The 25,569-nt window shown below is 39.7% G+C and overlaps 2 protein-coding genes across 2 annotated transcripts in view; one reads left to right on the top strand and one right to left on the bottom strand.

The window, feature by feature from the left end:
* Nucleotides 1-2,073, bottom strand: part of mthfs (5,10-methenyltetrahydrofolate synthetase (5-formyltetrahydrofolate cyclo-ligase)) — a 10,883-nt gene extending 8,810 nt beyond the window's left edge. The window contains exons 1-2 of the mRNA XM_023393238.2: nucleotides 1,759-2,073; nucleotides 288-552 (exon numbers count right to left, since the gene is read on the bottom strand). Coding sequence (XP_023249006.1) covers nucleotides 288-552; nucleotides 1,759-1,869 — 376 coding nt within the window. The 5' untranslated portion in view covers nucleotides 1,870-2,073. The remainder of the gene's footprint in view (nucleotides 1-287; nucleotides 553-1,758) is intronic.
* A 1,992-nt stretch (nucleotides 2,074-4,065) lies between these two features.
* Nucleotides 4,066-25,221, top strand: fah (fumarylacetoacetate hydrolase (fumarylacetoacetase)). Its single transcript, XM_023393250.2, has 14 exons — nucleotides 4,066-4,224; nucleotides 4,755-4,865; nucleotides 7,036-7,157; nucleotides 7,497-7,546; nucleotides 8,294-8,384; nucleotides 10,833-10,930; nucleotides 11,640-11,692; nucleotides 11,878-11,977; nucleotides 16,777-16,907; nucleotides 18,353-18,428; nucleotides 20,207-20,253; nucleotides 21,637-21,738; nucleotides 22,312-22,429; nucleotides 23,729-25,221. Exons 1-14 carry the CDS (start codon nucleotides 4,144-4,146, stop codon nucleotides 23,803-23,805), a joined length of 1,257 nt encoding a protein of 418 aa, XP_023249018.1. The 5' UTR covers nucleotides 4,066-4,143; the 3' UTR covers nucleotides 23,806-25,221.
* Nucleotides 25,222-25,569: the final 348 nt, after the last annotated feature.

Genomic DNA, 25,569 nt, shown 5'->3' on the forward strand with positions numbered 1-25,569 from the left:
TATGTGATATTCTAATTTTTTGAGATTTTCAATTTGAGGTTTTCATAAGTTGTAAGCCATAATCATCAAAATTATATCAAATGAAGGCTTGAAATATCTTGAGTTGCATGTTATGAACCTATGTTATACATTAGTTTCACCTTGTAAATCTAATTGCTGGAATAAATGAACCTTTGCACGATATTCTAATTTTTTGAGTTTCACCTGTATGTGTGTGTGTTTGTGTGTGTGTTTGTGTGTGTGTGTGTGTGTGTGTGTGTGTGTGTGTGCGTGCGTGCGTGCATTACCTGCAGCCAGGGCTTCCTCTCGGCTGTGGTCATCCTCAGTAGGCTGTTGGATGTTCCAGGATGTCATAGGCAGCATCTCCATGTCCTGCAGACTGTTGAGCTGCAGCATGTCCATATGCCTGTTGCTGCTGTTGTATCTGGGGATGAAGCAGCTTTTGCCCCATTTAAACACATCTTTGATGATTTCATTAGTCAGTACTTCATCATCCATGCTGAGGAATACTGCAATCCGATTACAGGACACATACTTGGGGTGTCTGAACAGCTGAAAGAAAAACACAGAGAGAGAGAGAGAGAAAGTTAGAATCAGTGTGATTATCAGAGCCCACAAGCAGAGGTCAAAACAAATAATTATGTTCACATTAAGATCAAGACTCTAATCTTCCATGATTGATTCACAAATAAAGATTCAGTCTATCAGTCTATAATATTGCTGGTCACATTCATCTTGTCTTCCAGACCTAGAGGTTTGTTTCCAACCTGTCTGATCACACGATTACACATAATTCTTGACACCTCTGACTTCTGATGTTGCTGCTGCGTTTCCAGATCTCAGCAACTAACTTGAGTGAAATGTCATTATTATTGATAGATGACCAAATGACACAAATAAGACGCAAGTTGTAATAAACTGGAGCTATTCTTTAATGCCTATGGAGAATTGATGCCCACTCAGTCATCTTCACAGACGGAGTTCCTCTAATTCTTAATATTATGAATCTCAAAGCAGATATTTTTGACCTCTCAAACACAGGTGAAATTAATTATGTAATCAAATGCATACAGGAGTTTCATTGCAAGGACACTGCTATTGTGGTGGCTCACTGGCACTGACACACTTACTGTGAATGAAAGTGAGTCCGTATTAATGTTTATTAGTTACACCTGCTATGTCCAGACATGTTGTTGTCTCATGTAGTGAACACAAGATAGTCCACACCAGATCTGCTGAACCAATACTGAACGTGTTTCAAGTCTACAGTCACCATGTCAGACTACGTTCAGAAATATGAAAACTTAACATTTAATTTGATGGTCAGCGGCAGAATAACAACTTCGACCCGACTTGAGACTTCTGTAAGGGTAGCTGGACTAACTTATCAATTCGGCATGGTTTAGAGACACCACAATCACTTTATTTCACTATTAGCTGCCCATTTTCAACTCTGGCTGACACAAATTATTCCCGTGCCTGATGTCATGTGTTTTATTGGAAGGAAAGCAACGTTTTCTCTAAACAAGAGTTCATGTTGCACAATGGGTCATTCACACATTTTAACAATATCCAAGGCAGGTAATTGGAAAACATTTTATTGGAGGTTGTGTTGACGTTTCACCCGTGAAGAAAAGTGCCAGTAGGAAAAGAACGGTGCTTTTATAGTATTAACTGGTCATGGCTTGCAAAGCTAATTGCTTACTCCATACTACGAATTAATTTGGAAATCTTCCAGTCGGAGTTACCTTCCCTTACCTTGTGTGAAACGACCATAGATTGTCGTTGTTTCTCCTCGTTACTCAGCGCTGCAACACGTCGCTTTATTTCTCTCCGCAAAGTTTGCTTTGCTGCTCGCAGTGCAGCCATTCTGGCTTTGCTAACTTACTGCCGAGCTAGCTAAAAGACAGATTTAACAAACAGCTGTGGGAAGAGTATTCAGTATCCGTGCGGACTGTTAGTACTGTGGAAGAACCGATTTCGACATAGCGTTTTGCTTCGTGCAACTTTCGAGTTAAACATTAACAATCAATAACAACACATGGCATTCATGTTTAATGGATGCCACCTAGCTTCGCCAATTCACGACAACAGCTGACTGAGGCTGTCTATACGTGCCGTAAATCGTTTGAGCTGGCGCGTGTGCTCGCGCATGCGCATAGCTTACACTTATGTTCTTAACATCCTAACCAATCGTCACTCTTCATGTCTAAACCTAACCGAGTACTAGCCAGTCAGAGGCAGGGGAGTGGCGGGTCTTTGCTCACCTCGGGTGGGCTATAATTGTTTTAATCAAATGATTATAAGCACTGTGTATCCACTCAGCATTTTGTGTGTTTATGAACTAATCATATTTCAAAATACATCTGTTGCTGCTACTGCTGCTTACTGTTGCACAGGGGATTTTCTCAGAGTCTTTCTGGAAAGATGGAATTTTCAGGGCTCCATAATCTACTGGATGATAAAAGTTGATGTTAACAATGAAAAAAAAAAAAAAAACTATAACTAGCCTTTTTTTGTTAGCATTCAGTAACTAGGCTACAATTCCCACAAGGCTTTGACTGCATACAACTATGGCTTAATATGTAACAAAAGATCACAAAACAGTTGTTTCTCTCAGTTGAAAGTGTCAGTAAAGTACAGATCCCTGAATATCCTGTACTTTTTTATGTATCCAGTTTTCCCAATAATGGTCAGAGTAGTCATTAAAATGCATCAGTCCCCATTAGGAATGAAGGATGTTTTTATGTGACCTCAAATTTCAGAACAGAAACTTTTTTTCAAGCACAAATTTGGAACTTTTAATTAAAAGAATTCTTAAGAATAATACAGTACACTTGCTTGATTCCTTGTTTTCCAGTACTCTGTCTACTATAAAACAGAAATATATCAGTCCCTATCGAGAATTATGGACCACTGTGTTTTTACACGACCTCAAATTTTCAAATTTTATGACAGAAACCATTTTAATACCCAATTTTTTTGATTTATGATTCTCCAACATTCTACTGTAAAAGTGTTTGAATCTTTATATGTCTGTAATGTGACTCATCTAGAACAGAAAAATATTTGTCTCATCCAGGATGGATCAATGTGTTTTTATGTTATGTTTTATTAAAGATTTTTATGGTTAGAGTTAGGGGAAGATCATGGTCTGGTTTATTAAACCTTTTTCCCTAACCATAATCAAAGTCATGTTGCTGAAACCTCGCCATAGCTTAGAGTTTAGATGCAAATCATGGTCTCCTGTGTGAAAGCTGGGCACTTTGTGTGCTTGCCATTACTTTATTTCCAAGAATAAAGTAAAATAATAAAAACATAATAAAATAGTAACACATTTAAACCATACTGAGTTATTTGGACACCAAACTAAAAACTCATCGTCATCATTTAGTATCTTTGGAAAGTCACTGATGACTAAAAACAAAAAAATATTTTGTTTTATCATTTCCTAACAATGTTTTGTGTCACTCCTTACACATGCAGTTGTTGTACCTTTAAAACTGAGTAGCAGTACTATGGTTTAGGTTGATTAAGCTACATTAGAAACATGCACTTTATTTATTTTCAGTCCAGGATTTTGTAAATGTTTGGCCTTGTATTTGACATTGGATTCAATCTTTGGAAGTTTTAATATCTCCCTGTGGCCTTACTTGTATCTAACCATTATTTTATGTCCTAAACTAAACATGTAGCGCTTCTTATTTCCTTTAAATTGTTTTAAGATATACATTTTTCTCTCATACCTTTTGTACCATATTATACTCACAACTATTTTTAACTTAATTTCTCTTAAACTATCAATCTTCAGTTCATGCTGAAATGATATATATGATATATATTTTTCCTTCACTGAACTGCTGCTACAATTGGAATTTTAGAATCTGTCCTTCTATCAACTTTTACTAACAACTGAGGAGACCGATCAGTTCCTAGACTACAATTTTGCTTAGTCATTTGCCAGGCTGGTTTGCATTAACTACCAGAAGTCTGTTTTAGGGTGGATACTATAGGCAACATGTGATTGGCCATGCGGTGGGAGGCGGGCCTGTCCAAAGTTTAACATCTGGAAGCGCTTACAGCTGCTGTTCAGTCACTCAGTAACTCAGTAAGGTTGAGTGGAATACCACTGGAAAAGAGAAGATGTCTTTTATAAAAGTAGATGCAACTTCTGACTTCTCCTACCACAACCTCCCTTATGGAATATTCTCCACACCTGATAATGTAAGTGCACTTTGCTCTTGTTCTGTTTTCATTGACATTTGCAGTGGACTGTTGTCAAGAGAGACACATTGAGGACTTCTGGTCAGGATTTTCAAAATAAAACCTTTAAATAATTTTGGGCCAATGAGGAAAAAGTTGATCTCTCTTGGGGACTTTTCATAGTTTGCTAAAGTTTCAGATATATCTGATATCTGAGGGATATTTGCAAAGTGTGTTGAAGTGAGTATGGTAGCAATGACTGGACTGTGGACCCAGGGCCTTTTCACTTTCATCACGAAATCCTGAAATACTAAAGCCAGTACAAACCTCACACCCAATCAGTGTTTATAGAATGCAACAAAATGAAGATGATTAAAGGGAGAATACAAAATACAAAAATAGTCTTTCAAAATGACAAGTATTTAATATTGTTGAAAAATGTCCTTTTCTGGAGGAAACACTGAAAACTATAAAGAACAAATTTATAACCACTTGATAGATGCAGGGGAGGAGAAATCATTTAGTAATGCAAATGTGTTTTACTTCCCCAGCCCAGGCATCGTATTGGTGTTGCCATTGGAGACCAGATACTGGACCTCAGTGTGATAAGGTCTTTGTTTCAAGGACCTGTGATGTCCAAACATCAGGATGTCTTTGACCAGGTAAGCTTAAGAGTAATCAGAGAAGAGGCACCGTAACTCACTTTACCTTTTTAGTCCGACATGAATCAGAAGTATTATGTAACATGACAATGAACTTTCAGTATTATCATATCACAGTACTTTTGAAAGGGCCCATTATCATATTATGTATGATAATGGAACCTTTCAAATTACGTCCTGGGACCGTAATGTTCCTGTCATATTAACTTTATTTGTGACTGAGCTTCAGAGGCTCCTGGATGAGGTGTTAAGTGAAGTTAAGCAACAGGAGCATACTAAACAGCTGTCGTACTAATTAGATTCAAAGTCTGGTGAAGCAGCCACTGGCACTGGTAGAACAAACACTCAGGGCCTGTTCTTCAGTAAAAGCAGCAGCACCGCAGAGCAAAAGTCTTGCATTCATAATTTTACTGAAGTAGAAGTTCAGGTCAAGTCAAGTTTATTTCTATAGCACATTTAAAAACAACATCAGTTGACCAAAGTGCTGTACAACCTATACAAATAAATATAATCTACAATCCTTATTAACATAAATCAGCAATAAATGTGAGCTAAAATAAACAATAAAACATCAAGAAATAAAACAAGAGTAAAATAAATTGTGGTTGTACGATAAAAAACAAGGTATCTTGCTCAAACAGGTCTGAGAGCCAGCGAGAAGAAATGGGTCTTCAGCAGATTTTTAAAATGATCAAGGGTCTGGGCAGCTCTTACGTGAAAAGGTGGGCTGTTCCACAGATCAGGGGCTGCCACTGAAAACGCTCTATCACCTCCGTTTGTGCGCCTGAATCTAGGAATTTCCGAGAGCAATTGGTTCGTTGACCTCAGTGCTCTGACTGGAGTGTGAGGCTGTAATAGCTCAGAGATCTAAGGTGACGCCATGCCATTGAGACTCTTAAAAACAAGTTATAATAAAAATTTTAAACTGGATCCTGAAATAGACTGGAAGCCAGTGTAGGGAGGCTAGTACAGGTGCGATGTGATCACGCAGCGGGCTGCTGCATTTTGAACAGGCTGCAGGTGACGACGTGACGACTAATCAAGTCCAACAAAGAAATAATTGCAATAATCTAAACGAGACCACCAAAACACCTCCCCGCTTCCCCCATGTTCTGGACCGCTTCCTCCCTAAAGTGACAGAAGGTGAGCGACGCAGGTAGTACGGTATAGACACTAGGCTTGAGGTTTGATCATACACCAGTAGGGCAGACACATCTTGACAGCAAACACAGAACAATGCAACAACAAACACCAATCCAACAGACGGCTGGCCACACACACTGGCGCCATCTTGTTCCTACAGACATGTCAAGAAAATGAGCTAAAAGTACCATAGCTAAAAGCACTCATAATACAGAACCAACCCTGCCTGTATTTTTTATAGAGGGTTAGGGTTAGAATTGGATTATTATCATAATGCATAAATGTGTTAGCATCATTTTTATGTTGTATCTGATCAAGCAGGAGCTATGTAAAACTACTTCATACGGGTAATTTATGTAACATTGAATCATAGTTGGTGATTCTGGTCATTTTTTTATATGCAAGATATTAATTTGCAAAGTAACCAGTACAGAAATGTGGCGGAGAAAAGGTATACAGTAGCATGAACTCAATGTACCCAACTAAAGTACAGGTACCTCAAAAGTGCACAGGTAAAAAAAAAAGCCTCCAGGAGCAGCATTGATTCTTAGAGGGTGTATCTGTTATTATTTTTTAGTCAAATTTGGAAGTGCAGGTCACATGATGCCCTCGAGTGCAGATAGACTTTCCAAACACATTTGGTAAAGAAGCAGCAGTAGAGCAGTTAAAAACACCAGAGCATCACGCTTTCTTCACAACCAACTCTTTAAATGATCACAACCAACAGCTCAGATACATTTAAAAGCTGCAAAGATTCTCTTGAATTATCTTAAATGAATGGGGCTGCCATGTTTGGTCACCTCATTCAGTGTTTAATACATTCATGGTGAACATGGACAGGGTCAAAGGTGTTGTGTACGGTCTATTATTTTTACTGCAGTCGTGTGCACATTTTCTCATGTTTCTCAAAACAATAATAACCTCAATGATAATTTGTCATTTTCCATTCTGGAACTGTGTCAGCTGATTGTTAGGACACGCTGCTCGATGTTTCATATTTTCATTTTTTCCTGTGTGTCCCTGAAAGCCCACTCTGAATGCTTTCATGGCTCTCGGGTATGAGGCCTGGAGGGAGGTCAGGAGGACCTTGCAAATGTTGCTGTCAGCCAATGAGAGCACACTGAGAGATGACGTCAGCCTTCGGAGCAGGTCGGTTTTGTGTCTGTAGATTCGGAAGTCAATCTAGTACACAGGCTTACATGGTCTAACATGTCTGACATAATTATTGTGGTAAACAAAGTGATTTTTCCACTCTATACAAATTGTCTGTGTTTATCTGTCACTGTAAAGGCAGTTTTGTGTGCACTCTAAGCCAGACAAAATAAAGTCATTGGAAATGTCCTCAAAATGTTCTGAAAAATAAACTCTGTGGAAACCCAGCCTTATATTTTAAATCTGTATCCTTTTTTATATGCTGGCTGATTTAGGATTTTCTTGAGACAGTTTATTTCATCAGAGATTTTGGTCTTTTTGTCTGTTTCTCTGCAGAGCATTTGTCCATCAGAGTGCAGCCACCATGCACCTTCCTGCAGACATCGGTGAGCCAGCCTCTCTTCTCATTCTGAGGGTTTAATCTCCTGTTGTCAGAGCAGTTTATTTCATCAGAGACCATTTCCCTCAGCGGGGCACAGGGCTGCATCCACGCAGAAATGTGATCTCCCTCTTGGAATCACTTTTAAAATTGATGTCCCATCACATTTCTTGAATAATGCATTTGTTCCAGTCAGTGTCAACAGTCTTTCATTTTAAGACTTGTCTCACCTTTTGACAGAGATTGATGCTTGAGCTTGATGTGGCTGTGCTACATGTCACTCTGTGTTAATGTCAGCGGCTGACAAGAGTGTAATTACTATAGTGACAGGTGACACTCCGCCCACATTTGTTCCCCTCACTTTGATAGTTTTACATTCCAGTGTAACCCTGTAAACTCTAAAATCTTAGAGATAAATATATGGGCTGCCCCAAGGGTGACCACATACTTTTGGACATATCATGTATATGATCTAGCATGTCTCTTCTAATTCTTTTGTTAGCCTTACATCACACTGACAGATTCACAGTAATTTGCTCCTTAGCTAAGCAGCTAAATAAGGAGCATTAACATAGTTACGTGGATTTGCTGCACAAGGGGGCACTGTTTAGCCACATATTACATTTCCATTACCTTTGGCTTGGCTCAGTCAGTCAGGCTTGTGCTGACAGACTATACTGAGATAGGGTGCAGGCAGTAGATGTGAATACTTCAGCCGGTTCCTCTTATGAACTCTCCTCTCTGCTTTTCACAGGCGATTACACAGACTTCTACTCCTCCAGAGATCACGCCACCAACGTTGGCATTATGTTCCGCGGGAAGGAGAACGCGCTGATGCCAAACTGGTACGCTATCAGTCAAACAAGCAAGAGTCACTAACAGCTGTTGATAGAGTAAACAAAAAGCTTACTAGGAGGCCTTGGTGCAATCCCAGTGTTGGGCCAGATATTGAGAGACTGCCTGAAACAAAATGTTCAAGGCCCTCTGCAAACAGTGATATGTGACGGGACATTACAAGGTTTCTCTAATTGATTTGGGCCTCAGAGCGTCAGTGTGCATGTAAACACTGCAGCAGGGCCCGAGGAGCATCCCACAGCAGCACGCCTCAGTCACACTGCACAGACAGCCTTCATTTATTCTAGGACCCTAGTGTGAGGAATGCTAACACGGCTAGGGCACCTCTGTCTGACATGCTGCACTCTGGTTAAGCGGGTGATTGGCAGGCTGCTCTTCCTGGCTGTCAAATTCATGTGAAATTTCATGAGGCAGGATAGTTTTTAGCAATGGACCACATGTTTTTGAATCTGTGCATTATAAGTAAGGAGACCACTATATATTACCAAACGTATGGTGGCCCTGAGAGCTCAATGCACTCCACTGGGATTATGTTTTTTTGCCACTGTTTGCTGATCATCTATGAGAATGTTGTTTTGTTTTGACGGCCTGTCACTGGTGCACTGAACAAGGTGGGAGGTGGGACTACACTATACAGTGTACCACAGGTGATTTGTTTAAAGGCCATCAGTGACTAGAAGCATTGCGTGTGTTGAGCTCTCAGGGCCACCATACAAGAGACCCAAATAAGCTTCTTTTTTTAAGTTATCACTGGTGATGCAATGGGAAATGATAAGAACTGATATGATTGTTTTATTCAAAATGTAAACAATGTATCGTGAGAGACCAGGTGAAAATAATGTGTAAACGGGGGTCACTCATAGTATTGAACCTGCAGAGAACTTTCACCCTGGTCTGCAGCTCCCCTCGGCTCCATGTCATCTCAGTGAGTTTCAACTCATAGTGCCTCCCTTCTGATTGGCTCGCTGTTTTCTGAATGGTCCAATAAAAATAGTAGATTTCAGGTAAAATACTCACAGAAACCAAATCCTGCAAGGTTTTGACGGTGGGTCCAGGTGGGCGGGGCTTGAGGCATGGTTGAGTGCAGTGACTGCTTTTTTGTGACATTACACCTTTAATTAAGACAGCAAAGAAAAAAAAAATGTTGGCCTGCTCCTTTAATTTGTAGGAAATAAAATAATCTCTGTCTCTTTTCCAGCATCACACTGTGTCACAATAAAACAGCTGCTTTCATGCCGGGAGTCAGCCAATCCAGTCAGTTCTCTACTGGCAGCCGCTGCACAGCTCCTCAGGGTTCAGTGCTTTTGCTACATTGATAGCAGAGTTTGTGGAGGAGAAGGCATTTGTTGTTCACTTTACCCGTCTGTCATTTTTCCTACCAGCCACCAGATGATTCAGTCTTTCATTCTCAGGCTTGTATCTCTAGCCTCAAGGCCAACTGTGCTGGAAGTGTTCACTATAATACCACTCTACACATTGTCTTCACAAGCTCCTCCATAACTTGGCTGTGATAATATAGAAATAGTCCCACACTGGAGACAACAAGGAAGGCTCCATCTGGACACAAAGCTAACACATCACTAATATTCATCCTCCTGAAACCATCACTGAGCATCTGTGATGATTTCACTCATTTATTCAGGGTTTTCATCCGTAGCTGGAGATTCACATAAACTCATTAATACTTGATTAGAAGTATTAATGTAACTGCTGTGACCATTGGGTCGAGTGATTAAGAAAAACAGAGGTTGTGTCCGAAATCACTCACTCATTCACTCCTCCCTCCTCACTATCCAGGGAGTTCTTTGTAGAGGACTATATAGTGAGCTCATCGGTAAAATGAAAAAAGCACTTTCACACACTACTCAGGTCATTTTCCTTACACTGTTTTTCTTTCTTTCAGTGCGAGAGCAATGCATGATTAGATTAGATTAGATTAGATTAGATTCAACTTTATTGTCATTTCACGAGTACACGTACTAAGACAACGTTGAGTCCACTATATAGGGTAGGGTATAATAATTCTCACTGTACATTCAGATAGTATAACCTGGTGAACACACTATATGGTATATATATTGGGATTTGGACACAGCCAAAAAGATGGTGATTATTTATTTACTTGCTTCAACAAGTTCCCATCTTTTACTCTGAGCTCATTGCTGTGGCATTTCTGTACTTCACTTCCCAGAGATCACCTGGGCCGTACTGATGCGTCTCACACGGTGTCTCTTCATTGTCTGTGCTCATCGTCATTAAAATTGAACTGAACACTTTAACAAAAGACCCTTCATTCTATGTACATGTCCCTATGCTCTAAATGATTTGTTTTAACATAATTCCTACTGCAGTAAAATATCATCACTGTTCTGTAAATTCCCAACTTTATTTTCCCATTGTGGTCATCGTTGTGCTAACTCTGGTGTTGTGTCATGCAGGCTGAGGCTTCCGGTGGGATACCACGGCAGAGCTTCATCAGTGGTTGTTTCTGGGACCCCCATCCGCCGCCCCTCAGGCCAGATGAGACCTGACCAGAGTAAGATCCTTCCTGTTGTTTGGTGCTGGCAGGTTTGTGCACTGTGCTTTTATCAGAACCTGAAAACCTGCTGCTACTGGCACAATGAAAACAATGAGCTGAAAGACGCTAAAGCACTGAACAGAGCTGAGAGGAACTGTGTAGTTCACTATGAGCTACACCTCTCACATTTTACATGCTCATTAGATCTATTGTTAAAATAAAAATATTACTAATTGCAGCCTTAAATTGGTTATAATCATTGTTGTAATAATAAAGTATCAAATGACAATGTAAAACAATATGTTGTGATTTCTGCAGCTGACACAAACATGACTGCAAATGAATGAGGATGCTGCTCTGTAACAGAAGGGATCTGTGAAGTGCTTGCTAAAATGTTTTTCATAAATATCCTGAAGTCCTAGATGTTTCCTGTAACAAAGGTCTATACTGTGTGTGCTCATATTACATTAAAGCAAACCTTGAGTATGCAGGTTTATCTGGCCGTGGTTATAATATGTTCCTGTTCTTCTGTCCTTGAGCAGCCAAAATATGCACTTAGTGCAGCTTTAGCCCCTAAATTTAATACTTACCAATTTTTTGTCCCTAAATGTGAAGTGAATTCCCAAGACGTGACTCTTTGAACAGATTTTGTTCAACAATGTGGATGATAAAACTACACAGAGCCTGCGGCTGATGATAACCATGTTTGCCTTTCCCTCTCTCTTAGTGAAACCTCCGGTGTTTGGCCCGTCTAAACAGTTGGACATTGAGCTGGAGATGGTGATTACACTGTTTATTTAATCTCATCAGCTGTATGTCTGTAATGTTTGAATAGATACTGCGATAATGCCTGAGAGAAAGGCCTGAATCCTTTAGTCAGTCTGTAAGATTTACAATAATGCACAACAGCATATGTGAGTATTTCATTGCTGTTATATTTAAAACTGCTTCTTTTCCATGATTAGGCCTTCTTTGTTGGAGGAGGGAATAAGCTGGGGGAGCCCATTCCCATCAACAAAGCCCATGAACACATCTTTGGCATGGTCCTCATGAACGACTGGAGTGGTAAGAGGCTCTGCACAACACGTCACACCAGCATCATCCTTACTCTTTGTGCTTGTAGATAAGAGACTTTCCTCCTGTTAAAAAACAAGCTCATGGGTCATCTGTGCATCCTGTTAATATGACCCATAGTTACACTTTGCAAACTCTAGTTGCAAATCATGACTTTATTATAGTAACCATGACAACTTAGGCCGGTTTGCCTGCCGCCGTAGGGATGCTATTTCAGAAGACACTCCTGGGTCGTCTCCGAGGGATTAAAAAAACCAAAGATATATATTTGTTCAGGTTGGAGGACTAGTTGAAGGCATAATAAAACTAACCAAAATTTCTTGGTTTTTAACGTGCAACTAAATTACAGCCATGTTAATAAATGAACTGTCATGTGCCTCCAAATTAATCAATTCATTAATCATTTTCATCTCAGTGGAAAGTAGAAAGTGTTAAAATGTAGAGTTTGCTGGTTTGATACTGAACTAAATGTGTATTTCAGGACTGAAATATCAGTAAAGTTTGCGTGACCGGTCTGATGCCTGGACTGGTTCTGGTAATGAAGCTGATGGGTTGCTGCCAAATCACCAGTCAGCAGTGACGTTTCACTTAGGAGCACACTTGTTCCTTAATTTAGCTCTGCATTATACATGTTGATGCAGTCACTTCAGATTGAGGCAGATGGAAATGGTTCTAGACTAAATGGCAGAGGCAGTCCTCATCAAAACATGAGTGGGAATATGTATTATTGATTCAGCTGGAAATCTCGGGAGAGGACCTGCATGGTGCTGTTGCTCTCTGACTGTCATTCTCTCTAATATCCCAGCCTTCCTCCTGGCTCAGTGATATTGTAGCCTGCCAAACAGTTCCCCCAGTCTCTGCCAGCAAAAGTAAATTAAACTCAGCCTTACAACAACATATTAATTCTCATCAGGAAAATATAAATTGCTTGTGACTCCGCCATCTTATTTCTGCTGTCCTTTGATACCAACTAAAGTATTTTATGAAATTCAGCACCAAAAGGGGTGAAAACAGTTTTGGAGGACTCACCCTTCATCGCCCGTCACTTCATGTATTAAACATGAGAGGGCTGAAAGCAGATTGCCCGTTTAAAACAAGGTTACAGCTACAGTCTCTTTCAAATTTGCACAAGCAGATCCAAATTGTTAGGCCCATGCAGCTTGCACCTGAAAGTCTGATAGAATCAAAAAAAAATCAACATATCATATATTTTATATGTGTGGTACATATGTTAAGTGCATGGATTTTTCAGTGTTTTGTAATGTTTTTTAGATTATTTATGTATCAGAGGATGGAGATCCTGCTGCACATGTCAGAGGTACTCATGGGGTTTTAATGTTGTAGCTGTTAACCTCACAGATCCCCACTTAATTAGTTGTAGCCCCTGGATCCATAATGTAGGACTTAAGTATTGATTTAGAGCTGTAGAGATCCCATTACAATAAACACACTTAAACATTCTCAAATTGGGTAAATAGTTTCTCATTTTTCTATGGGCCCCACACACATACAATCTCAATCCACCTGCATAATTCATCAACAGTTTGTGAGGAGCAGGGAATGTGTGAAGTCAGATGTGGATTGATTTGACTCTTAAAGTCTTGCTGTATGTGTGAGGGCAGTGATTGTTGAGGCCAGTACACAGTGAGGGAGCTGCCAGATCTGAAACAGCTGCAGGACTGTTACTCAGGAGTTTTGCTGAGGTTGAATAAAAATAAAAGCAAAATTGCATCAGTACAAACTAGACCAACAAAATACCTATCCACAAAAATGGCTCAGGTAAAACGTGTCATATCACTCATAAATAAGATCAGGTCCCATTTTTATCAACTAGCTTAAAGTAAAATTTTGAACTGAAAATTTGGAGAGAGCTCCAGAGGTCTCTGAAACATCTTAGACCTGAGACGTCGGCAGCACAGAATCATGGGAGAACATCTTTTAGGACATGCTTTAGAATGAGTGTACAATATATTTTTGGTCAGGGTCAATGATACGTTATCTATAGGAATAATTCAGAATAAGAGTCGTTTTGGCAGATGAAAATGTATTGTTTTATTTCCATTTACTGAATTCACCTCTATCCACCCCTCTCTTCACTGTCACATGTTCAACATGGCAGCTCTCTGTAATCTTCTGTAGTGTGCCCTGCCACAGCCTGACTGCTTGGGTTTTAAAAGTAAACAGTCAGCATCATTTCATCACAACTAGTTGTTATTTTCATTTTATTAGTCATTTGGCAGAGACCTCATTAGCCCTGTGTGTAGAAAGTGCAGCAGCTATTACTGCTTTATGGCCTGAGACAGAGTGAAGAGTGAGAAGGAATACAGTAGTGGCATTTTCAGCCACTAGCACAGTGTATACAATCAGTATGATAGAGTTTAATATGCGGACTGCAGCAGGCATTTCACAGTGTTTATGAAGACTGTACATTTACTCACTGACAAGTGAAAGCTTGAATACTTGAACAATAAAATAGAGGATGAAATGATGTTGAATCACTTTGGTGTCACATTGGCACGCAAATGAGACTGTCCTGTAAAAATCCAGACCACAGGTCGTCTGTGCAGCAAGTTATTATGACCCAGTTACGTTTTATTGTTAGGCAACATCTAGTGTCTGTAATAATGATGACAGGAACGAAGAGAAAGGTGCGGTGACGTAGTAGCTTCACAGCCTGACAAAGACCGCGTCAGGAGGAAGTTTGGGTGGACGGGTGGGTCAATGAAACACGGGAATTTCACACAGGAAATAAGTGTGGAACAAATAGTTTTTGTTGTTTCTTTTATCCATGACCAATCGACAGTCAACCATGTTGTTATTATTGTAACCATGACAACAAAGATTGTGTGATGTAAGGTTCATACTTATTTTAACGCAGATCATAATCTTATCCTAAATTGTAACCATAGCAACGAAGGTCTGGTACTCCACTCAGGTAACATCTGCGTGTTTATTATTGTTACCAGGAAAACCAAGTTTCGGCTTTCACATCTTTTTTTATCCTTTTAACAAAGAAGTAACCTGCTGTGTATCACAGCTGAGCTGACAACAGTGCTCACACTCAGTAATGAGGAGCTCCACAGCTACTAACTCAGTCAGTGGCAACAGTGATTCACTAAAGTCAGCTCAGATTAAAGACTCATTGACAGAGATAAAATAGAGATAGAATAAAATAGAGATAGAATAAAACAGAACACCCGACACAGCTCTTAGAAACTTATGGATTAAATTCTGATAAAACAAAGATTCATGTCAGGGTGTTTGTGATGCTCCTAAAAGCATTTACATGGTTTTACAGCCACTTCTTTTCTCGTGTCTGTGTTTGGGAACAGGTGTTTTCAGAACAGTGTTAGTCATGTGATCTGCAATTCCATCTGTGGCATCAAGATCCCCTCATAGCTCCCATCCCACTAACTCTCAGTCTGATTGTCTAATGATGTTGTTGTTAACTGACTGAAGAGAATTTAAGGAAATGGAGGGAAATTCAGTGTACCATTATCATGTAATTACAATTTGTGGCCTCAGGCACTGCTGTTCACAAGGTCTCACTATAACACTTTTATGTAACAGAATGTAAATGAATGCTTTTCTTAAAATGATCAAGGATCCTCATCAGACCTGTGACTGGAAGAATCTTTTCTCACATTTTGTTATTTATGGTTTCAAAACTCACATAATATGTCTTATAAAATCATTATATCATGATAAGTGAACTATATTATAACCCATTACATATACAAATCTATTAGCTGCAAAGATATAAATCAGACATACATACATCAGAAAATGATATATCTGGAAATGCCTGTGAAATGTTTCCGCACATGATGCAACACATTGTCCAGACTGAATATTTCAGGTACAGCCCATCACACTGGTGCATAGATATTTCTATACAGTTGGCTCCGGTTTTGTTTTGTATTGTTTTCGACTCTCTGCAGTACAGTGTTTGAGATTTCTCAGTCTGTGACATTTCTGCTGAATGTGCAGCTGAAAGTTAACTGAAGCTGAAGCCCCTCAGGAAATCGGTCTGTGCAGAGTTCACCACAGGCTCTCAGGAATGTTTGCCATCCAAAATTTCTACCATATACTACATGTTAAATTAAATGTCCCCGCTTTTTATCCCCTTCCCCTCCGTTCTCAGTGGCGCATTGGTGGTTTAAGTGAAGAGTCATTTCTTAAAGTCTCCCAGTGGGAGAGGAGAAGGTTCAGCCAATGAACCGTGTGCGAGCACAGAGGAAGACACTGAGAGCTGACTAGCATTAAAGCTCTCACAGCTGAAGATTATCTCTCTGTTGCTTCATTAGCCTCACAGTGGAGGAGACTTATGGGTGCACATGGGTGTGGGAAGATAATGGCATCAGAGTATTTAATTTAACCCCTGAGCTCATAAATCAAAGTAAGGCAGAGTGTAACTAAGTACATCTAATCAAGTACTGTACCTCAATACAATTTTTAAGTGCTTGTACCTTAGTATTTCCATTTTCTGTGGCTTAAGACTTTTCCTCCAGTATATTTTCACCTTTTTCATTCTAATTGAATCCTAACCCTTTATTTCAGTTTGTATCAAGTATTTTCTAAAATTTTGTTTCAGTTCTCATAATGTAAGTGTGAAATTATATACTTTATACTGTTTTATTTAAGGTGCACAGTATATAGTCATTTGAATTAACAGCAAGGTGATATACTCTTACTGAACTGATTTTTTCCACTTGTTTTAAGAAAATAAGTTGTTTTATGAAGTAATTACAGCCAGAATGAATGCTGTAAAAATTTGTGTTGATTCTCAGCCAGGGACATCCAGGCATGGGAGTATGTTCCTCTGGGTCCTTTCTTGGGGAAGAACTTCGGGACAACAATCTCTCCTTGGGTGGTCTCCATGGAGGCACTGCTACCCTTTGCAGAGCCCAACTCCATCCAGGTTAGTACGAGGGTCACAGCCTATACCCATAAAAAGAAGTGTCCAGCGCCGATCCTTAAGTCCAAGTCACCAAATTAAACTGAGTCAGCAGATCATGATGTAGAACAATCAGATAAAACTCACTCACTGGATGAAACAGACAGGCGTTCCTGTAAAAGAGAGTTTCTCTCTCAGTCAAACTACCCTGAATAAATAAAGGTAGAAATAATCACTTGGGTTGAAACATGCTGATATGTAGTAGGTAGTTTACCTGATGTGTGCTGGATGACTATGTTTGCTGACAACAGGAAGAACTCAATGACCTTTATTTGTATGGTGCTCCTGGTATCTTATTATTGCATGAGTATGCTAATAGCAGAACTATTACCACTGCAAATAGAATGAGGCAGAGAGTAAAACCTGACTACTTCTAAGACAATTTCTAATGTCAAATTATTAATTTAGGTTTATTAAGAGATATAATGATACAACATTTAATCAGGAATTGTCCTGTATAGAAGAGATTGCATTTTCCAGTAAAAAATGAGCCCATAGGTCATCGGAGAAGCAGGTTATTACGACCCATAGTTACTTTTTGTTGCTAGGCGACATCTAGTGGTCGTAGTAATGAATGGCGAGAGCAAAGGGAAAAGAGGGTGACGTAGTGACAACGCAGATTGTCTAATGTTGAGGAAGTACTTATTTTAACCCAAATCACAATTTTTTCTTAACCTAACCAAGCTGTGACCATTATTATAGTAACCATGATGACGAAGGTGAGCACGTCACTCTTGATACAGTCCGTGTGTTAGTATTATTGTTACCATGACAACCAAGGTCCAGTACACCTGCCGCAGGAGACACTCCTCTGGGTCATATCAGAGGGTTGATAAAAACTACCCATGGTTGGAGGACCTGTTGGTAGACAATGTTCAACTAGATATGGTGTAAACACAAATACTTAACCAGACCTGCAATCACAACCAGAGCGGAGTGCACTACACTGACAGAGGAAATGGGTTAGGGTCAGTGAGGCCAGTATGGATGAACGTAAAGATACAAAACAATGAGTGTGACTGTAACAGAGCAAAAGTATTGATCTTTAAACCTAAATATATTTGAACAAAGGTGATTTATGCAGCATTAAAACATCACTTAGAGGTACAACTGTCATAAACCATCAACATAGGTACGTGCAGAAGTTGATAGTGGTTAAACTGTGCAGAACAAAGCACAGCTCAGCCCGTGAAGGTCTGACAATGTAGTCTGAGCCCGACGAGCCGAGTCTGTACATAAACCCGTTTTCATTCTGAGAACAGCATGACCTTTGCTCTAGCGCCACCTTTAGGGCAAACATTACAGTTTTGTCTCATTAGTGTTATTGAGTTAATGCTTTATTGGTTCGGGTGTATGTGGTGAACATCCACATCAGTTTCATTCTGTTTCTGTTTCTCCTCTTTCTGCAGGATCCGGAGCCCCTCCCCTACCTGCAACACCAAGATGCTTACACTTTCAACATTAACCTGTTTGTGTCACTGAAAGGTACTGTACACAAAGTGACTATCATCAGATCCACTGTAATGGTTTCACTGTGTACTTATGCAAATAAACACACACTCCCACACGCACACACACACACACACAGCCACACACACACACACACACACTGCTTAGCAGTAAAAGCCCTGGGGTGATCCATGGTAATGAGTAGCCATTAAATTCTTCTTATGTCTCCTTCTCTCTCTCTCTTTATTACTTTCTCCATACCTCTCTCATCCATGTTGCTTAATATATTACCAGCTGTACTTTCCACCAGCACCTCTGAGGGTTTTCATTTCTCCTACGTATAACATTTTTAAAGTCTAAAGTTGCAGTATTTTAAGGTGGGCTACTTTCTTAAAGATAAAACATTCAAGTTTTATAATGTTCGTAGTTGGTCTATGCATGTCAGTGATCAATGATCAATGATCACTGACTGTACATACATCTCCTGATGCCTCTGGTATTCCTGGAATCATCAGGAGATTCGGGTCTTTCGATGTCATACGCCCTCCTCCGGGTGACCCAGGTGGTGCTGATCAGACACCAGCTTGTGTCCAGAAGGTTGAGCTACTGAGCTACTGTTAATCCCCTGAAGCCAACCTCCACTGGGGGACACGTCGCGCTCCATCCATCCTGCTGAATGGATGGCTATCCTCGTCCTTTCTCCATCGAATTGCTGAGCCCGGCTTGCGTCCACATGGCTAGCTTACTTTATTCCATAGCTCCCCTCTCTTGATCTACAGCCATCTTGAAGCTCTCTCTCCTTCGATGCCCAAATTAATGAAGTCTCTGGCCCAAGATTGGGCTGCCAGTCTCTTGCACCCGGCCTTGCTGTTGGGACCTCCTCACCCACTCAACTCCTGCACTGATGGCTTCAGCAATGGTCGCCAGGACCTGATCATGACTCCATTGGCCTTTGTGCAGCAGCTGAAGATGTGCTCCAGGGTTCCCTGCTTGGAGCACAGTGGGCACCCTGGTGACTCTCTCCGTGTGTGCAGATTTGATAGGCCTTGAAACACATTGTTCACGACCTGGATGAAAAATTGAATGTGGTGTGGCTTGGTATTCTTCTTGACTGCATTCTCCCACCTAGTCCAAGCTCTCTGTTTCTTTTTTCTCACCACCTTGCAGGTCCTCCACTTCTTTTCTCACCTCCTCCTGAACCAGGCAGCACCTTTCCTTCCCTCTGATGGTGTTCATTTGAGGAGTTGCCTCACTGGAAGGAAGTGGAGGATATCTTTTGACTCAATCAAATGTGGAATCATTAGATTATAATTATTACTTATGCTTATTAAAGCTGGTGTGGAAGAAATTTATGCACACGTTTCATACACACATACAACACAAGCAACACAGCCACATCCATGAGCCTTTTACTAAAGTTAGCAGAAGGCTAAACTGTTAGCAACATTTAACATAGCCACTCATCATCTGCTTTCATGGTAAATCTACCTACACAACCAACCACTACAGATATTACAGAAACATAAAGTTAGCAGCCTTTTACCTGTCCAGGTGAAGTACAGCAAGTTCTCTCCATCTCTGAAACGCTTCACCAATATCGACACATGGGACGTGCACACGCATTCGTAGAACAGCAATCGGAACGCTCTCTTTATCTACTTTTCACCATGGTGGAGCGATACTTTAAATGTCACAGTGTACAAAACATTGATTCAGCTTTCACCATAACTCACTGCTTCATGTGAAGAGTACTGTGATATGTTATGAAGTGGTCTGTTTCACTATAAGTAAACCTTTGCTGTTTGCTGTTTAAGGGCAAGGCATGGCAGAGATGGCAACCATCTGCAAGTCAAACTTTAAGGTAAGAATCTTTATGTTAGCCAGATCCACTGAGCTACATTTTGCATTTTTCTGGTATTATACAGGTCCATCACATGGTGTTTGGTACATCAGTGCAGTACATCACACCAAAACAAATACATACATTTCTCAATTGAAAAAAAAAAATTAGATGATGCAGCACCATGTTTTGGAGGCCCCAGGCACATGGGAACCTGTACATGTTTCTGCATAAGTCTTTTGTGAAGGAGGGCTGCAACCAGTGATTACAGTCTTTTCATTATCAAATATCTGTTGACGTGGGCTTCCACCCATGTCAGGTCAGTATCCGGATAATCTGATTGCTTTGACGTTAAACATCTGAACCCACAGCAGTCGTATGCAAAAATGTAGTTGCTGGGAGCTAGCTTTACACTAACTGAGTGACTACAGGGACAGGGAGGGGCCTTTCCACTGCCAAGCCATCGGAACAGACAGTTAGTGAGTTTCCCAACATATGACTGTTGGTTGGTGGTCTGGAACTTAGCTCGGTTGCAGCAACCATTCTGCTGAATTACTTCATTCATCTAAGGAGCTGATAATTGAAAGAGACCAGTTTGGGCTGTGTCTGACAATATGCAGTTACTATTAGTGGTAACATGATGGCAAAACAACCTGGTCATTGTAGAATAGGGGGTAATTTGTGGAACTTAGCGTTACATATGCTTTCACTGAGTAAAACTTAAATGTTAGTTTACTTTGTAGCATTCACCCTCCTAAATTTAGGATGTTAAATTATTGTCACAAACTGCAATCTCAGGAAAATGTAATTCCCACACCAACAGTCACTAACTAAAGATGACATTGTCAGAAGTTAAGTAGCGCATCAACTAAAGCAGATGCCACCGCCTCTGTAAATAAACAAAATGAAAAAAATCTTTACAATATAATTATTTTTTATCAAGTGATACTATGTAACTAAATGAATGATATTTGGAAGCTTATTTTATTTTTCAGTTTTATTATCTGTAATTTCAATTATTAAGCTTTTCTTAAGCGCAGGTGCGTTGTAGAGCCCTCCTCTCTGACCCCCGTCCCTTGCTGTGCAAATGGACACTCATATAGATTCAAAGAAGGATTTGATATTTCCTTCTCACTTTAATCATTTTACTACAGCCCCTAAGAAATTCTAAAATCATTTCTGGTTAAATTATTGTAATAAGTTACATCCCTCTTACGGCCACTTGTGACCTTCAGAATAAAAATTATACCTTGTGCAGTTTTAACACAGATGGTGATGAAAAGTTAGTGCAGACTACCCCAGAGGCAGGTTTGTCCTCCTTGATCCAAACAGTGAACCAGTATCAAGCTGTTTAGTTTAACTTTACTGATTCATAACCTTCCATTGTTATCTGTGTATCTCTAGTACATGTACTGGACCATGAAGCAGCAGCTCACACATCACACAGTCAACGGCTGCAACGTCAGACCAGGAGACCTGCTGGCCTCTGGTACTATCAGTGGACCTGTAAGTGTCTGGTACACTATGATTTTTGAGTATCTGTGTATGTGAAGATATATTATATTGGACATGGTATATTACTGCTATGAGGCACCATGATTATATGTCAGGTCAAACATGTCAGGCTTACATTGTTGAAATGAATTATTTTTTTTTTAATGCATACTATCTCTCCCTATTTGTGATTCATGCTCTCCCTTGAATGTTTACATCTCCCTACACTTGCTGTCAATATGGGGCTCTGTTGTAATCTTGGTTACTATGGTTACTGCTGATGGGAGTGGAGAAGCTACACACTCACTAGGCTAGAGATAAATAATGAACTTTAGTGACCTGTGACTGACCTAAAAGAAAAAAGACTAACTGAAAAATAGAGACAGACTTAAAGAAAGAAATTCCTTCACGTTTCTTTTTTCTTTCTCCTGTAAAGCACTTTGTGGAGTAGTCTTATAGTCGGAAATAGTCAGACGGCAACGTTTGTTACAGAAGTTACAGAGAGGTTTTACATTTCTCAGCAACAATTTGACCAGTATATTTATGGTGCACAATGCTCATACTGTATGTTCTGTATCCTGACAGGATCCAGAGAGTTTCGGCTCCATGCTGGAGCTGTCATGGAGGGGCTCTAAGAACATTGATCTGGGAGGAGGAGAAACCAGAACCTTCCTGAATGATGGAGATGAAGTCACCATCACAGGTTAGACTGAACCTTCTGCACAGCAGCTGGATCATTCACTGGGAACATATGGAGTGGTACTTTTTAAAAACTGGCTTTCAAATGATATTATCAATCAGGGCTAAAAATAGCAGTTTGAGCAGCAAGTTTTTATTTCATTATTTTTATTTCATTTTTTTTATTTCAATATTTTTGTGTGAAGTCAGCAAAGAGTACAAAATTCTAGTAATGGTAAGATCTATTTTTTGTAATGGAGGTTTTCAGTTACAATGGCGGTGCAATATTTGAGGGAATACAGTAGACTGCTGTAAGTGTCCTCTGATGACTTACTAGAAACTATTTGCGCCAATTCATTTTGCAAGAGTGGTGGTGTAACTTCATCACTCACTCACTCACTCACACACTCAGCCTAAAAAAGAATGACTTTTGTGATTTCAAATGATCTTACACAAGGGCATAGGTTTGGTGTCATTATTGGTGGAGACACAACAGCCCTCCCACCCCCCCAAAACAAAGAGGACTTTTTAATGCTGTCAACCCAATGGACATGTAACATATAAGATCTGAATTTATATTTCAATAAAAACTATTCACATTAACAGATCAAAGATTTAAAGAAAGTCACCTTTAGAAAATGATCTATTAAAGGGAACTGACATCAACATGTTTATATTCAGTTGTCCTACCAATGCTGCAGTTTCCCTTTTCTCCTTGATTTCACATTTAAAACTTGCTCTACATTGACCAGCTACAACAGTAAAATGCTGCTAATCCAGGTATTAACAATTTAATAATGTAAGGCTGGTGACGTTAGGTAACTAGCAGGTTTTCATTTTAAATCAATGCAACTGCTGGCTGGTTAATTTACGACCTATAACTTACACTGTGGGTGGTGAAAAAGCTACTGATGTCTCTTTTATGATGGCATGATAGATGAGAGGGTTCATCTAAAATACTACATTTTCTCCCATGCTTGAAGTCTGGACTGACAGTACTGATAACGGATCATTGTTAGCTCTCACCTCCTCTGTGTCTGGCATTAAGAGTGATATTTGCCTTTCAGCCAATCAAATGCTAGCATACTCAAATTGGTCGTCTTGGAGACGTAGCCCCTTGGAGGGCACACTGGAATTATCTAATGACTTCACTCCAAACATAGTGCAACGAATGCAAACAAGTTCACTCAAATATTGGTAGGGACATACCGTCCATATGCAAACCTACGCCCATGGTCTTACATAATATGACTGTACTGACTATTGTCCGTGTTCATAATAGTATGTTTATATATAATAATGTTGCATCTCTTCCTCTGTCTAGGTTACTGTCAAGGAGAAGGATACAGGGTGGGCTTTGGACCCTGCATGGCAACTGTCCTACCAGCCTTACAGCACTGAAACACACATACTGTTACTCATGTGGGCAAGCTTTTGAGGAGCGTAAATACTGGAAGACATAAGCCTACACACCTACAAGACCTCACCCTGCTTTGATGTTCGCTATCCATGAATGAAAATGACGTGGGTTGGATAACAAAATTATTCTCCAATTAATCACATTTTTTTATATGAATGATCAAATATCCGTTTTTAAAATCCTCAGATCCATCTTTGCATTTGTGCCTTTTCTCAATAATAATGTTCATCTGCTCTAAATGCAGTGAAGTTAGTTATGCAGTGAACGTTTGGTTACAGTTAGGTTACTTTGTGGACTGTGAGTCACCCTTAGTCACGACAGTCCCATAAACATGAATGCAGTGAATGTGAATGTATATGGACCTGTCGCAGTTTACAGGACTGTCATGACTCAGTAAGATAAGCTGTTTGTCATGTAGCAGACATAGAGACTGTATCTATGAGATGGACAGACTGAAAAGAGACATACTGATCATAACTCTCGGTTTGCTCCTTATTCAAGAGATGTTATCTCTGGCTATTAGATGTGACGCCGTGGAACTTGACTAAACTGTGTCTGGATTCTGCTTTATTTAGTCACTCACTAGTGATCATTAAAGTTGATGTTTGAATCTGTTACTGACAGTACATGTGCAGTTGTATGTGAAAGCATTTTGTAAAATGTGCATAACGATGATGCCCTTGCAACTGATGCAGGTTTTTTTTTATTATTGTTCTCAATCAACTGTTTTGCACATTTGGCCAAAAAAATATAGACGTGTCATGTTTTAGTCATGTTGCATTTATCAAAGAAAACAGCTACAGTTTTATAACTGGATACTGTGTTTACAGATTAGATAATAATGTGCAGTTTATACGTACATATATTCAAGGAAACAATGTTGCTCTCTTGTAATGTAAAACAAATATGAATTCCAAGGATAAACTCTGAGAAGCGCCTTATGCAACATTGTTTTATATCTGATGACTGAATCATCAAGAATCAAATCGGTTTCAATTCAGTCGAATCAAAATGAATCGACACTGGACTTTGTGAACTGAAATTGAATCAGTGTCGATATCCAGCCCAAATATATCACCAACCAATCCTCTCTCTCTCTCTCTCACACACACACACACACACACACACACACCTCTCTCTTAGAATGACATCTCTCTCTTGAAATGACGTGTTTCCAGCTGTTGTTAATAATTGAAGAGCTTTTCTCAGATTCAGTCTGTGTAGTCTCAGAGGTCTGTACAGTTGTAGCGACCTTGTTATTGAAAGTCTCTGCAATATTCATCCAGTGGAGGGATTCTCCTACATCACATCACAGTGTTACTGCAGAACCAGGATCAGTGTTATTGATGTTTTATGTACGCTGGCTCCTGATTTATAATGAAATCATCAATTATTAACGTCATCGTGTTTGTGTCTTTTGTTCCTCTGTTGACTCACTGTGCCCATCAGACGTTGGTGGTCTTTAATCATAGCTTCAGAATTTATTCCTGAAATGATTTGCTCTTTTGGTAAAAGAAAATCTTTATACTTAGAAATTCTTATATACTGTATACATATTTTATATTCATTTAAAGTACGAGATAGGTTTTTCCTTGTTGCTGACCCAAACCAACAATGAATGGAAGTATTGGCTGTGTATCCAAAGCCTGATAGATCTCATTTCTCTGTGCCATAGAGCTACATTGTTGTCCAAAATCTATTAAAACACATCAATGAGCCACACTGGATGCCATGAACACACACTG

This window comes from Seriola lalandi, unplaced genomic scaffold (genome assembly GCF_002814215.2).
Source record: "Seriola lalandi dorsalis isolate HSWRI2012SDOR001 ecotype SW California unplaced genomic scaffold, Sedor1 jcf7180002054931, whole genome shotgun sequence".
NCBI classification, from domain to species: Eukaryota; Metazoa; Chordata; class Actinopteri; order Carangiformes; family Carangidae; genus Seriola; species Seriola lalandi.